A 16,637-nucleotide genomic window follows, 5' to 3' on the forward strand; every position below is an offset into this window, starting at 1 on the left:
TATCCTGCTATTATTTCAATATGGGTGGAGAGAATGCCAGACCATGGCCTCAAAGAAGGTCCAAAATGGCCTTATTCACTTCGATGGGGCAGTGTTTTAAACAGAATGCTGTCTTTTAAACGGAAGCTTCTATTGACCAGCTTACTGGTGTTGAAGGCAGCAATTTGAGTACAATGTCACAGTTTTGCATCTTACTCATGTCCAAAGCTTGTTCTTGCCATTATTTTTAGCAGCATCAGTGGCTCACTAGCTCCTTTCACCAGTACAGAAATTTGGGGCTTCAGAAAAGCTACACCACTTAAGAGAGAAAATGAGACTCATTTTCTCCAAGACATTCCCGCAAACTTCTACCTAATTTAATGCAAATCCACAGACAAGTAGGAGCAACAATTCTGCATCACAAACTATAAGGAGTTTAGTTTGTTTTAACTACATGACAAACATCAGATAAATAATTTCAGCTTCTAATTGAAACATTTTAAATGAAAATAAATTATCTTGCAGTTTCATTTAGTAAGTTCAAAAATACTCAGTTACATTATTTATCCACCTGGAGTGGTTTCTGGTTACTTTTTTTTTTCCCTATGCAGGTAGGCATTCATGATTAGCTATATTTTTGAATAAATGTTAGTTTTGTCCAGGGATGTAAAACTTAATATTAAGTTTATTGTTTGCTATTTTGACAATTATTTAACTATGGTCAGATATAAAACATGCTTAATTTATTTTATTATTTTGTGTTATTATCAAACTAGAAGACTTAGTAATCACAAAAAGCTCAAAGAAATTCCAATTCTGAGAGAGCTTTTATTTTTAAGTTAGAAACTGTGTCTCACAGCAGCTTCTTGTCTACAAAGGAGTGCATACAAAGAGTATACTTCTTTCTCCAAAGGACCGCTCCTACACCTGAAACCTTAAAGCAGGTTGTGATACAACCATCACCAAATCATTTCATGTTCCCCATGACAGAAAGAGCAAGCAGGCAGTGAAGCTGAACGGATGCCTGCCTGCCATATCTGTCAGTGAACATGATATGTTTGCACAGGTTTATTTGTTTTCCAAGGGCTAGCAATGAGTAGGAGGATCAGGATCACTCTTATAATATAATACCCTTATGGATTTCTTGAGGTAAAAATCTTTCAGCCACCCTCAAGGTATATCAGTTTTCAGGCTCATAACCTTGACAACATCCTTTTGTATACTGATATTCCACGCTTTACTTGTCTTCTGCACAGCTACTGCATCACAAATGTATCTGGTACTGCAAGCTGATTCATAGACACACTTGTTCAGGTAAGGCACACATCTCCATACTGTCAAAGACCCTAGTACAATGAAAAGAAAAAAGTAGAATTCCTGCCTCTTTACAGAATACAGGACTAAAAAAAAAAAAAAAAAAAAAAAAGGCTTTGTGTTTTGTTTTGAACATCATGAGTGCTTATTTCTTTTAGCTCTTAGTCTTTCTGTCCAGGCTGAAGGACCTTTAACAATCAGCAAAGACAACATGGGAACAGGACTGTCTGTAAGACAGTCTTCTCAAAAGAAAAAAGGGTGTACTTGCTACCCACTCACCTGACACTAAAAAGCTGTAATCTGAAATCCCAGACTGCAGTTTTGGTGGTTGCAGCCTCAACCTCCTAGCCTGGTTCCCTATCCCCTTCTTGAGCCTCTGTTTTTCTTGCTACTGGCCTGGAACTACTTGTTTGTACCACATCCTTGAAATAAGCCCAACAAGCCTGTCAGAGTCAGCTGAAGTCTGTCTGGAGAGCAGAATGCTCATTAAACATTTTTTCACACACTGATGATCTTTTTTTTTCCTCTCTTTTCTCTAGTCTTCAGAAAAAGAGATGGGTTTAAGAGTTGGTGCAACTGATGCATAATATGACTAAGTCAATAGGAAAGTAAAGATTTTTTTAAATGTAGATTATTGATCTGTAAAATTGTAAGGGCTCCTTCAAAGCCATTAGGGTTTGTCATGTCAATATATTAGTAAGGACTTCTATAAATAAAGATTAATGATGCTAGGGATAATTATTTCTGAAGAAACTCACACATTTCTCAGTATGTGGACACTGGGCAAAGGAGAATAGTGCCAAGTTCTCCTTGACTGCACCTTAGCTACTTTTCTGTTTCTAGAGCAGGAGGAAGATTTCCTTTGGCCCAAAGGAAGTTAAACTCCCAGTATTGTTGACAATCAGTGATAGTTGAGTTGCCTATCTCTGATTTGTGCTTTAAAAGAATAATACACTCAAATACCTTGACTGTAGCTGCTTTGATTATCTTTCTTTAGAAATCAAAAAGCCTATACCCATATCAAAGACAAAATAAATTCGAATCCATGCTAAGATATCTTGGCTTTTTTCCAATTGAAAACCAAACTGGCAAGCTAGAGCACAAATCCACATTCTAGTTCAGAGAGAGAACAAAGGCTGAGAAAAGGTGTCAGCATCGTTCCTCTTTGGCATGATGCCTATCTCTGGTGGCCTGCAGGACTGCATCAGAAATCTGTTTTGACTGTAGCCAAATCATAACTCACAAAACACTTTGCAGAAAGTTCCTCTGCATCCTGAAGTCTTTAAACAGTGAGGTATTTTTAAGAAAAATATCTTCACATAGCAGAAAAATATCTAACAGCTAGACATATGAAATACCTGCTCCCAAAAATTCTCTCATCAAAGGGAGCATTATAAAATGAAGTCAGATAAAATGTTTTGCTTCATTAGAATCATTCTGTAATATTTAACTCCTGAGCTCTTAGTAAAAAGTATGTCCCACTCTCCCTTTTCTTTAGTTAGAGTTTATTCTGGTCTTGAATAAGATGATGAACAGTAAACAGTCACTATATGAACATGAGAAGTAGACTGCAAAATCACATTATACTGCAGATCACATTTCTAGCTCTATTGGCATACAAGTTGTTCATGAATCCAGAGACCCTGTTTCTTGCATTAGGGGTTCACAGCCACACCAACAAAAATAAATAAATAAATATATTACAATTATTTTTAAACAGGTACTTGTCCTGCCCTTGTGTGTATACATTGTAAGGGCTGGAACAACCAGGAGGAAACAAACTTCACATTGTCAAAGTTTAGTTCTAGTTTTTGTTACAGTGTTAGGAATGAAGCACAGGAGATAGACAACACTGGAAAACGATGATCTGTTATTCATGATGAAAAAAGCACATTTAACACACAGTGTCCATGGAGTTAACCTTGGCAGATAACTACATACAGTATCAGTATACATGTTTCTAAGGTTCTTTCCAGGAATTCCTCAGGGGCATATATAGGTATTATCTAACATATCTATTTTTATGATAGAAGCATATTTTATCATTTGATTTCTTGACTTTACTGTCTTCTTTTACTATCTTTTCAACTGTACCATCATTAGAAAGTGACCAAGAAGATGCTGAAGATGATGAAGCAAGAGAATGCTGAAAATGGTTCTGAAATACTTAAATTAAAAAAAAAAAAAAAAAAAAAAGTGATCAAAGTCTATCAATTGAAAACCTCCTCCCTTAGATACTGGTTTGTGAACCAATGCCAGGACATACAAATATACACTAGGAAAAAAAAAGTGGCCCACAAACCAAACACCTCTGAATTTGTTGACAGAAACTTCAGATACAACAGTATAGTTTAAAAAAATCTCTTACCTTTATGATGATTTGCCCCAGATGCTAATTTCCCCCACAGAGTTACAACAAATATTATAATTAGCAGCTTTCCTTTTGTTGCTTTCTGTAAGTATCTCTTATTCATCCTGCAAACAAAAATACACAAAAATAAGTATTTCTCTTAAGAATTCTTTTCTTTTTTCCTTAAATTAAGGAGAATTCAATAATTTTTTAGAATTTTCTGGTTGATATCCTCTAAGTCTTATATTCTGCTTAGCTCTAAATAAGCTATGTCATATACAACATCAGTACAACCTCTCTCCCTGTTTCATCAGCATTTCTCTACCCTGGTCAGTACCAGGAGGATTCAAGGCCTCCACGCATCAGATTTATACCCATACAGAAGCAGTTGTAGCTATGCAATAGATTTCCCTGAAAAGTGCAGTTCCACTGGTGCATTTGGGCCAGTCATAGCCAATCAGGTGCCCATGTGCAGTGGAATCTTTAGCTTTTGGCATTGCAGCTCTCTTTGGATTCTGCCCATGAGTCACAAGGAGAAAACAGATTTGAATAAACCTCCAACATTTATACCAATGGGTCCACAGGAGAAATCCTGTTAGGAAGATGTTAGTAGTTTGGAAATACAAATAGGCAGATTTGGAAATACCGGGCAGATTCTCTAGTCTCTCTCCTATCTGTCCAGGGATAATGAAAGAATTTGAGTTACTGCACCCACAGAAATTGCACACAGCTACCTTCAGTAATGTTTTCACTGTGCCAGCAGGCTACTGTAGTGGTTCAAGTACATGGTAACATGGCTTATTTCTCAGTAACCTCCTTCAAAGACAAAATACCTCTCCACCTGCCAAGAAGACAAGTTCAAGAACACAGGCTCTGGTGCTTAAGGATTACAGCTCTGCAGAGAGTGGCAAGAGGTATAATAATGAAACCTTCTCTCACTTTTCATTCTTTGCAGGAGAGCCCTAGGGAGCTGGCTAAGAAACAGCTCTGCACGATGGTCAGGTTTCTGCCGATAAGTCAATAGAACAATGATGCCTATTCCACATCACTTATACTAGCAAAGGTGCAAACTTGATCACTTGAACAAAATTATTTCTGTTCTATAATGCCTGGAGCTAGGCTGACTTCTCTTTCTGAGAAAAAAAAAAAAAAAAAAAAAAAAAGCCTTCATTGCTTCACCATGATTGCACATGTCTCCCATTCGTAAGAAGTCTGGAAGAATTTGAAAGTATCTCTTTTTGTTCATGTACAACAATATCTTGGGCAATGACAAGCTTTGTGAAAAGGCAGACTGCTGTAGTGTAGAAATAACCAGTAGCCCGTTCAAAGTCCCAAAATTCTTTTTAATCCTTCAAAGCAATTCCTTTCCTCTGAGCAAAGTGCTTTCTAACAAAACACTATATGCTGTTGAGGCAAGCCACAACACCCCCAAAGCTCATAGTTCCCAGACTCATAACCAGACCACTTCTCCCAAAACTGTCTACCTTGCTCTCCAGGAGATTGATACAATCTTGTTAAACATTGATGAGATTCTACACCAGGCTATGTGCAACAATACATTATGACTCAAATTAACAACCCACTGAGGAGCATTCCAAACCCCTTTAAACCTGAAATCAGAGCAAATACAACTCAGCATCCTTTGACAGAAGTCACACTTTGACAGAAATCACACTACTATAGCGTGTTTCCCAGATCAGATACCACATTTATCAAGGAAAAAGAGAGAGGAATAAGCAAGTGTTGTATCTAGGATTGTGAATGTGCTCATGAAAGCCTGACTGATTAATAATCACAGTGGAGGTCACAGTGGGCTGTGAACCACACCAAGTTCTGCCTCCTTGCACTGATTCCAGTGCCTTCATAGTGTAAACTACATATTCATCATCACCTCCAGGTTTACGAAGCACCCAAAGCTAAAGGGAAATATATTATTTGTCACTGTAAATAAGAACAAAAAAAGATTAAACTGGAATGCACATTCAGCATATGTTCTTCCACAGCTATTGCTGTGAACAGAATATGAATTAACTCTTTCACTCCCTTCATTCTCTTACTGCACCTGTTACAATGCTGGTGCCAAGTCATCTCTCATTAAAATCAAATTTTTCTTCCTCACCTACTCATCCCTACCCAAAGCCCTGTAGGATTTGCACCATTAAGCAAAGCTGACTCTAATGTAGTCACTTCCTGTACTCTCTGCTGATGCAGGATTCACTTGCTGTGCTGCAAGGCTAGCAGAAAATGTACAGCAGCAAATGTAAATACACAATGAAAAACAGTAGCAGTAGGAGCAAAAAGAGAAAACAAACATATCTGCCTGTGAACAACAGCCCCTCAGGACAAGTGGAAGAGTGAGGATACAAACCTCTCCCCACTGCCCAGCACACCAACAGGGAATAAACCAGCAATGAATCTAGCAGAGACTGTTCTGCAAAGCAGAAGAAGGTTTTAGCTTTGATGCAGCAACCCTGGGCTGATTGCTATTGCCAGGTTTCCCAGTTCTGAGAAAAAGCAGGCAAACAGATAACAAGGAGAGACTACTGAGCATACCTATGCTCAGTATCTCAGTGTATGCCTTACCACATGAACTCAGAAACTGTGATTTTGGTTATTTTTTGCAGATTTGCAAAGAAGCCTAAGATGTACCACCGAGAAGACAGTGCAACAAGGCAGCATTTGGCCTCATCTTTGAAACATAACTATTAGCCCCTTGCAACCCTGCTCCATGTCAAGTTAAGTGGATCCAGGAAATAAAATTCAGTCTATTACTGTACCATTATTACACTAACATAACAGGCTGTGTTAAATGGAACAAATGAGGTCTGAAATGAGGTCTATTTTTCCTAGAGGTGATTCAGAGATGCACAAACTATAGCTGTTAACCTGAATGGTTTTCTCTGTGAGACATTTTTCTCTTCTATTTTCCTTTCTTTCTGCAGAACCTCTCTCACCGTGATCCTTACAACCCTCAGTAATGCCATATAACATAGAGGTGAACAAAACTGAGAACAGCCATGTTATAGAAGATGTTTACATTTGAAAATCAGTTTTACACACACACAAAAAAAAAATACAATCTTTATGTGTAACAAAAATTTCCTTCAATCTTTAGCCCTAAAGTATTAGAAATAAGCCCAATGAATTCTCAGATCGTTCACTCAGACAAGAAAATAAAAGGCTTATTTTTTTAATTTTTTTTGAGTTCATTTTCAATGTGCTGAGAGGCAAGGAAAAAGAAAGGTCCTTTTGTGGTTGGTCCCAGGAATACACTCAAAATAAACAAATAAATGTCACCAGCACAATTCAAACAGGTGGTGACTCAAGAATGAGATGATTGTGCTGTGACCAGCTCTTCACCAATACTATAACAAAATGAATAAATTTGCTAATTTTTGCTCCAGAACATTCCTTTCCCCTGATGTACCCACTAGACCATCATCAGCCTGGTATCAGGGACTTAAGGATAGACTATTTTGGCAATAAATAACATAAATAAATAAATAAATAAATAAATAAATAAAAGGCTTAAAAATTGCAGGATTTTCTCCCGGGGTGAAACCACATCTGATGCTGCAGAGAAGCTTTGTAGATCACCATGCCAGCAGAAACCCTTCTGCCCAGTCTCTGTGATTCATCAGATGCCAACTGTAATTGCACTAATAGGCTGCACAGGCTGCCCTCATTGGTGCTCCATCTCACTCTCAGCCCCCTCCCAACAGCAGACGTGGATCAACTATTTGGCTATACTAAAACTACCGTGCGCAGATGTATATTTTCAATATCCACTGCAGAATGAAGCTTCCATAACCTTTTGAGCTCCTACATTCCTCCTTCTTTGCATCTGGGCTTGAGATCAGCCACCTTGCCAATGGTTCAGAAATAGAGGAGAATCACATGGGAGTTGCCTTACATTGTATGTTAGCCAATGCTAAATTGCCTTGCATTCCTGTTTTAAGTGAAAATATGAATCATTAGGAAATAATTACATTACCTCATGTAATCTTTATTGTTGAGGAGGGAAAAATGTAAGAAAATAATAGCTCTAATTCTTCCCCTTAGAGCTCATATACAAATAAAACTCTCACAAGAGTAACAGCAATTTTCTGTTTCTCCTTTTGTTTCTCTTCTTTACAAGCATCTGATTCTGTGAAGCTTTTCAGAATTCATTCTTTCTTGTTTCACATATGCAGAAACTTTCAGTGTCAGTGAGATCCATTTGTCTTCTGCAAACACATATACCCTTTGAATGCAAGTGTTCATAAAGAGAAGCGTAAGCCTATTTCTCTACTGAATCCTGATAAAACACGAGACAAAAACTTGATAGAAAATTAGCGCCACATTCTCTCATTTTTCTTTTTACAACAGATATTTTATTTTCTACTTCAGAGAAACCCTAAATTAGTAGAAATCATTTCTGACCCCACATCTCTCCTGCAGAAATAATGCAGCTATTTAAATTATGTTCCATGCTGTGTTGAATCTTACATTATTTATTAGCTGTGTTAGTTTCATCATCCCACGCAATGCAGGTATTTGCAGCTTTATTTAGCCTTTCCTGTGTAAGCTAATGCAGATTTAAAAATGCCCCTCTGGTGGATAAGGTCACTTTGTAAAAGTAACACCGATGTGACCCCTTTGTGTTTGCATATATATAAATTCCCTCTATGACATTCCTGTCATGTTTGCTCAGTGAACAAGTAATTTGCCACTCTCATTACTTCAGGTACCAGGTAGCTTGTGAAAATCAATCTTCTTTCTGCTTCATACATCACAGCCTGTAACAGACACAAAGTGCATTCTGATTCTGAAATGAAGCTGGGGGAAAAATTACAGACCCATTCTCATGAGCTACTGTGTTAGATCTAGGTGGGTAAGAAAAGAAAGAGAAAAGGTGGTTGGATTAGTAATATGTGCAAGTCTTAGATGGGAGTCAGACAGGAATTCTCTGTATACAAAGCAGAAGTGGTAGGTTGTGCTTGTTTGTTTGTTTTTTTTTGTTTGTTTTTTGCTTTTTCTTTTTTGACTTTTTTTTTTTTTTTCAAAAAGTTATTTACTAGTGTGAATCCTTTAATGGGATCCACGGGATCCTATCCATAGGATAATTAGCACTAGGGATCTTAGCCCTGCTATTGAGTAATATTCAGAAATAGTTAAAGCATTGCTGGCAGGTCAATACAGGTAACATTTTCAGTTACTTTCAGCTAAAATGTAGTGGAAGCATATTGAAGGATTTTAGGTTAAAGGCATAAGAAGGGTTTTTGAAAGGTAAAACTTAAGACACTGAGGCAAATGAATTCTTTGCAAAAGTAAATAAGCATATGATTGACATACATGCCCATACTTAACTTTTATTTAAATCTCTGTGACTTAAGCACATACTTTCCCAAACAGAGATAGATGTACATGAGTATTTTTGAAGTATTTACAGAGTGAACTTTGTAAGAAGACAGTTTGAACAGTCTGAAGAAAGGAAAATATCTCTAGTATCTGAAAAGTTACAGAATATATGAAAAGTTACAGAATATATGAAAATATGCAATAAATAAATATAGTTTTTTACACACTGCAATTACTTTCCCTTTAGCTGGAACTCTGGAGACAGGCATTACACATACTTATAGTATCTCATAGCACTTGGATGTTAAGTTTACATATATATATTGTTTCCAAAATCTGATATACTTAAGTTGCCAGAGTTATAAAATTCTGTAGCCACCTAAATGTAAACTGCCACAGCTAAAACCCCTATGTGCCTTACAGACAATATAGGGGAAATTTTTACTTCCAAATGGGTATGTATGGTTGTGATGATATTGCCTTGAAAATTCATATGTTACTGATGAATGGTCTTCCCTCTAAAGTGTTATCATTGTTAATCTCACTAGCTTTCAGATTAACACCAGTTCTTTGTAGACACAATTGATTGCAATTTTCACCTTCATTAATTTTCAGATGCAACACCTAACTGAAAGCAATAAAGAAAACAAAGAAAGAACAAACAAGAAATGTACTGTCCTCCTAGCCAGCTTCAATTCAAACAATACAGATATATTTAGCTGCATATATATATATTACATTTCTTTCTTTGTCATTTCATCAGGACAAGCAAAAGAATGTTCATTTGAATGAATAATGATGCTGGCACGTTACTAAATACACAGGAAGAACATGTCATAAATTTCTGTAGGGTTAGATTCTGTACTTCTATGTATTTATGAAAATAAAAGTATAAAATTAACAGTAATAGTCTTGCACTAGACCTGCACTTTCCATTTATTGTGCTTTTATGTGCCTAACATATACAAAATACTTAAACATCCAAAATATTCTACCGTCTTTAATCTGTTTAGGGATGATCTACACCCTTGTGAAATAAGTTCTCACAGTATAGTGTTCAGTATCAGAAGGTACTTAGGCTCCAATTCACATCATTTTCTCTGATATGATTATGCCACTTTAAGCTCTTTCTCTCCCAGTTTCTGGGCTTAAGGGGCTTTAAGTTGTAGGGGGTATTATCTATTCACTTAATCATCAAGGCAGTAGTATTTGCTTATATCTTACATGTGATCCTTTTGTAGATGGTTATTTAAATTTTCTTTATTCATATCTTACTAACCAATCAAAAGTTTAAATGGAGAGGAAAAAAAAAAAAAAAAAAAGAAAAAAAGAAAAAAAAGTTCAATAGGCTTTGAACAAAATGTCTCACTGAGACATGAATTGTTAAGTATACCATGATTTCATAAAGGCCATTGCAGTGGCAGAGATAAGCCTCCAAATCTATCAAGGCAGAGAAAGCATCAAATATTTGTGGAGAATGGCAACTGAAGTGCCCATATTTAAAAGCAACACGGAAATGATCTGGGCAAGCCTAAGCCTATTAGTACGACCTCTTCAGTTTGCAAGACCTTAGAATAGGCTTTGAAGAAAAAGATAAATTAAAGCCAGAGAAGTAAATAGAACATGGGATAAAATGCAGCAGTGTTAGCAAGGGTAGATTGTGCCAGACAAGCCTGACAGCTTTTTTGATAAGGTAACTGATTTCCTAGACAAAGAAATAAAGTAAGTATAATTTGTCTGGATTTAGATGAAGCTTTTCCTCCAGTGTCACTCTGGAACTTACACATTAAGCTGGAGACTCTGTGAATTACTTTAAGAATTGAAAGGTGGATCTAGTGTGATAACGGCAAGTAATACTGGAAGGGGGTATCAGAGATCAATGACATTTCTGATATACGTTGGGAATTCATCATTGGAAACAACTCATATAAAAAACTAGTTTGTTTTAATTGATCACCAACAATACATTAGGATCAAGGTGACATGAGGTGATTGTTGTACTGGGTCTGACTGGGATGGAGTTAAGTTTCCCTGCAGCAGCCCATATAGTGTTGTGCTCTGCACTTGTAACTAGAACAACACTGGTATCACACCAGTGTTTTGTCTATTGCTGAGCCAGAAGACTGGGGGTGAGTAAGAAGTGGGGAGGGGACATAACCAGGGCAGCTAACCTAAATCAATCAAGATATTCCATGCCATCTGATGTCACATTCAGCAATAAAAGGTGAGAAAGGGGATGAAGGTGGGGGAGGGGGGCTCTTGTTATGAAGATGTCTGTCTTCCCAAACAGTCACTACATATATTGAGGCCCTGCTTCCCATCATTCATTGGTGGGAAGTTGAGAATGATTTTACTTTTCTCTCTCTGGGCTTTTGTACAGATTTTGTTTGTTTGTTTGTTTGTTTGTTTTCCCTCTTCCTTTTCCCTTTAATTAAATTATCCTTATCTCAAATCACAACCCATGAGCCTTTTTTTTTCTTTCCAGAATACTTTCCGCTCCTCTTCTTCAGAGGAAAAAGAGGAGCAATAGAGCAGCTGTGGTGGAGTCCAGCAGGGTAAAACCACTGCAAGGCAAAAAGACAAATCTTACAAATTACTAAATTTTATAGTTCTAATAACGATATTGATGGGTTAACATGCAATTTCTTAAACTATCACCCAAGATTTATCTATATAATTCTAGCCAACTATCTTGTTGAAAGAAAAACTGAACCTGCAAAACATATGAGGACAGTCTTCTAAGATGATCAAAGAAATGAAGACTAACCCAGCAGGAGATTAAAAGAGCCTGGTTTGTGCAGCAAAGCAAAGGAGCAAAGCAAAGGCTGAAGGAAAACAGAGAGATTGAGTAAAGAAAATAAACACAGTGAGAGAAAAAAAAAATATATCCATAAGAAATGGATTAAATAGGAACTTGCCAGCAGGAAGGATCAGAACGCTCAGCTCAGTGATTCAGGAAGCCACTTTCAGTCTTATTTCTACATCAATACCATGATCCCTTTTTTGTATGTTAGTACGGGAAGTCAAGTGCTAGTGTTCTTTCATGAAGAAAGCAATAAGCCAGTTCTTTCTAAGTGCTTTAGTGCAGTGTTTTTTTTTTCCAAATCATTTCACTCTCCTCAAAGAAACATCACAGCATTTCTGTCTATGATATCTTATGTAAGAACAAACATGAGACTCCTCCCTAATACCTTTACTCATGTTGACTTCCATAAAAAATATACATATATTAAAATGTCAAATACAGATCTTAAGCTCCACTTTCAAAACTTCTTGGACTTTTTTTGATGAGCTTTTTTTGATGGACTTTTTAAAAATTGTTCTGCATCTCTATTTTCCTCTGGAATTATTATTTTTAATACTTGCTTTGTATTTGCAACCATACCAGCTTTGTAACTGAATTCACTGAAGTAAGGCCATGCTGATGAATATCTGATTAAGATGAATATCCCTCCTTTTATTTTTCAACATTATCAAAGTGCACTTGCAGTCTGTTTCATAAGATTTAAGTCGACCCATTTATAGTAATTTTATTGGAAGACTATTCAGTACTAAAATTATTTTTTGACAAAGTTCAGTAAATTAATGTAATACTGTTGAACATGGGTGATCATTCCATGATTAACACTCCCTCACTTTGTTTAGAACTCATCTTCTTTTCCATCACTCTTGCTTTAAATTGAAAATCATATTATCCTCATGTTTTTAAGTCTGACATCATCAAAACATAAAACTGGCAAGCAGCACAATTATGAAGGTATGAAGGTGTCTTATTTTCTTCAAGAGCCCAAATGTAGAAAACAAAAACTACATGATTTCAAGAATTAATTAAGCATTTTAAGGTTTAAAAAAAAAAAAAAAAAAAAAAAAAAAAAAAAAAAAGTAATATTTTAGTCCAAAATTAAAAGCGTTTTAAAATTGTGAATACATTTTAAATTTCTGTTATTATTAAATCCATTTAAAGAGAATACCACCCTAAACTTAATGCCTCTTAAGCAATATTGGATGCTTGTTTCTGGGATTCTTACATGTATTCAAGAGTATGGATGAAGTACTATGACTACATGTATGTTACACAGTCTTGACAGGCTGAAGTTTAGTGTGTCCACAGGCCCATTCAGTTTCTACTGCACGACTTCCCTGCTGAAGATTAAATTTTGTTGTTAGTTGTTGTTGTTGTTTCCCAAATATTCTTCTGGGAAATAATATTGCGACAGATCTCTGCACATGAACAGGGAAGCAAGAGTCAGACTAAGTTCTCTCCTGCTATGTTCACGACAATTACATCTGTCAGTAGACACAGTAGCACTTCTGACAAACAGTAGGCATGTCTGAACCCCATCTATGTTTTATTTCTGCCTTCTGTCTCATTTTGGGTCACACTTTAAGGTAAGGGTTGAAGGGTAAGTAAAAAAAGGAGGGTTGCTCAAATCACAGAAATATAAGCCTCTTGTACGATGACCAAATAGCTCTAAGAGATCACATAATACACTAGGAAGACAGAAAAACTGCTGACTAGGTAGTTGAAACATAGTTAGAACACATTCCCCTACTCTTTTAATATCAAGTCCTAACTCATGCTCATTCATCTGGAACTAGATGATCTTTACATTCCCTTCCAACCCAGGCCATTTTGTGATATGATTCTATGATATGACCAGGCCAGCGGAGGCACCACTTCCATGGAAAATAGAGCATGCCAAAGTTAGGCCAGGTTCTTCCCAGACATCCCATGGTTCTGGTTCTCAAAGCAAGTCTCTATGACTTGAAGTGAATGCATAGGCAAACATGAGAGATGATAAAGAAAAGAAGCTAGGATGCACAAACATTCAGCTGACAGCTGGGAAGTGGAACATAAAGTCCAGCAACTAATCCAGAAACAGTACCTTGTATTCAGCAAAGGTATGCCCACATACACACACAAGGACAACCTCTATTCTTAAATTACTGATAGAGAATATGGCAGCTTTTCTGTCTGTGCACAGGGTTTTATCAAATATTAGGTATTTTGGCCCTGGCATGCTATCTAATGTCACATACACTATAATTACTGATGCTGTCTTGAGAATCAAGCTATACAACGCACAATTTTACAGTCTCCTTTCAGTATCTATTTCCTCATCAGTGTTCTGAAACAGTGGAGAAAATATTAATAACCAGCTCATGCTGAAAATAAAATCAGAGTATTCCTGTTATGGCTTGCTAGGAATAGATTCAAGTCAGGTCAGGATTTGCATAATGATGGCTAAAGTATATAAATGGCACCCAGTCTTCCTTGAAAAATCCTATTCATTTACCAGCCCCTTTTCAAACACCCTCTCTTGAAGGGTACTGACAGCTATATAAGAAACACATTGACTGTACAATACTGAGTTTCATGTGGGGAAGCGTACCCCCAGAAACAAAGCTCACTTCGTCATGTATTATGTTAGCCTTGCAGTGGTATTTTAATATGGTCAGGAACTCATTAAAAGCCAGACAAAAACCATGCTTCCTAAATGGAGTGGAGTGGAGTGGAGTGGAGTGGAGTGGAGTGGAGTGGAGTGGAGTGGAGTGGAGTGGAGTGGAGTGGAGTGGAAAGGAATGGAATGGAATGGAATGGAATGGAATGGAATGGAATGGAATGGAATGGAATAGTTCAGTTGGAAAGAATCTTCAAAAATCATCTAGTCCAACTGCCCGACCACTTCAGGATTAATCAAAGTTAAAGTAGATTGTTAAGTGTATTATCCAAATGTCTCTTGAATATTTGCAAACATTAGGCATCATTCACCTCTCTAAGAAGCCACTTCCAATGTTTGATCACAGTAAAGATCACAATAAAGAATTTATTCCTAATATCCAGCCTGAACCTTCCTTTGCACAACTTTGTGCCATTCCTGCATGTCCTGTCATTGGTTACAAAGGAAAAGAGATCGGCACATCCCTCTCTATTTCCTCCTCTCTCCCCCTATCCCCCCCGCCCCCCCCAAGCTGTAGAAAACAATGAGGTCACCTCTCAGCTTCCTTTTCTCCAAGCTAGACAACCAAGCATCTTTAGCCTCTCCTCATGGCACCTACCTTCCAGCCCTTTTACCAGCTTTCTTGCTCTCCTCCAGATGCATTCAAGTATCTTAATCTTTTTATATTGTAGAGACCAGAACTGTACACAATATTCAAGGTGAGGTCACACCAACACTAAGTGAATCACCTCTTTTTACTGGCTGGCTATGCTGTGTTTAATGCATCCCAAATCATAGTTTGCTCTCCTAGCTGCCAGGAGCTGCTCATGCTGAGCCTGCTGTTGACCAGCATCCCCCCACCCCTTTCTCCAGCCATTTGTCTCCTGGTCTGTACCTGTGTCTGGCATTACTCCACCCCAGGTGCAGCACCTGCCATTTTGAACTTTGTTGAACTTTGTGCTGTTGATGACTGCCCAATGTTCCACTGTATCAAGATCCCTCTGCAAGGCCTCTCATCCCTCCAGGGAATCAATAGCACCTCCTGGTTTAGTGTCATCAGCAAACTTGCTAAGGATGCCCTCCAGCCCTGGAATTGACCCTTGGAGTATACCTCTGGTGACTGGCTGCCAGTCAGATGTAGTCTCACTCACTAAAACCCTTTGAGCTCTACCATTGAGCCAGTTCATCACCCAGCATAGCATAAGTCTGTTCATCTCACAGTTGGACAATTTGTCCAGAATGATGTTGTCAGTGACGGTGTCAAGTACCTTACTAAAATCCTGAAAGATTACATCCACTGCCTCCCTTCCCACTTCCTTCCAATATGCAGGTGAACTTATAGTAGAAGGATATCAAATTACTATGTAGTTTTCTGGGTGTCTCATGCCTTTCTTGCAGATTAATAAAACATCAGCTAGCTTCCAGTCAGCAAGGACCTTCTCAGATTCCTAAGACCTTTTGTAAACTGCTGAGAGGGGTCCAGGTATAACATCCGCTAACTCCTTCAGTACTCTGGGGTGAATGCCATCTAGATGGACTTAAAAATGTTCAGCTTGCATAACTGGTCACTTTCAATTTTGGTGACCACAAATGGAAAGCTGCTGCTCCTCCAGTCATGATCCTCCAACTCGTAGGATCAGGCAGTCCGAGACCTATTATTAAAGGTAAAAACTAAGTCAAAAAAGGCATTAAATGCCTCTCTGCCTTTTCCTTATCCCTACTTGTTAAGCGACCATCTACATTAAGCATCCATCAAATGTTTTCCTTAGACCTTCTGTTATATTTAATAAAGCTTTTTCTGTTTTAGTCAGACACCATACTGGCCAACATCAACTCAAGTCGAGCTTTGACTTTTCTTGTTGCCTCCCTTCAAATGCTAATTTTATGTCTATTACAGATGTCTATACTCAGCTTCTTGCTCTGTGATGTATAGCTTGGGTTTTGCAGGTGAAAAACAACAGTAGAATGAATGACACAACAAATCAGTAAATACAGTGTTCAGTTCCTCTATTGTCCTGGATCAGAGATCGCATAATTGCAATGGGGTGCATTTATGTTAGTTTTTCAGTTTGGACCTGGACTGCACTTTTCAAACAAATTTCCCAATTCTCTCCATTTGTTACGATCTGGTTCACATCATGGAATCTGAAACAATGTGAAGGACATGAAATAAATAATCTATAAATGAAATTAATGATGAGCTCGAGGAGTGC

General features: G+C 37.5%; 1 protein-coding gene across 5 annotated transcripts in view; it reads right to left on the minus strand.

Annotated features, from left to right (window-relative positions):
- TAFA2 (TAFA chemokine like family member 2) overlaps positions 1-16,637 on the minus strand; it is a 199,712-nt gene that overhangs the window by 58,262 nt on the left and 124,813 nt on the right. For all 5 annotated transcript variants that reach the window (XM_032208269.1, XM_032208268.1, XM_032208267.1 and 2 more), the window contains exon 2: positions 3,662-3,768. In XM_032208269.1, the coding sequence (XP_032064160.1) occupies positions 3,662-3,767 (106 nt within the window). In that variant the 5' untranslated portion in view covers position 3,768. The remainder of the gene's footprint in view (positions 1-3,661; positions 3,769-16,637) is intronic.

Source organism: Aythya fuligula, chromosome 1, assembly GCF_009819795.1.
Source record: "Aythya fuligula isolate bAytFul2 chromosome 1, bAytFul2.pri, whole genome shotgun sequence".
Lineage (NCBI taxonomy): Eukaryota > Metazoa > Chordata > Aves > Anseriformes > Anatidae > Aythya > Aythya fuligula.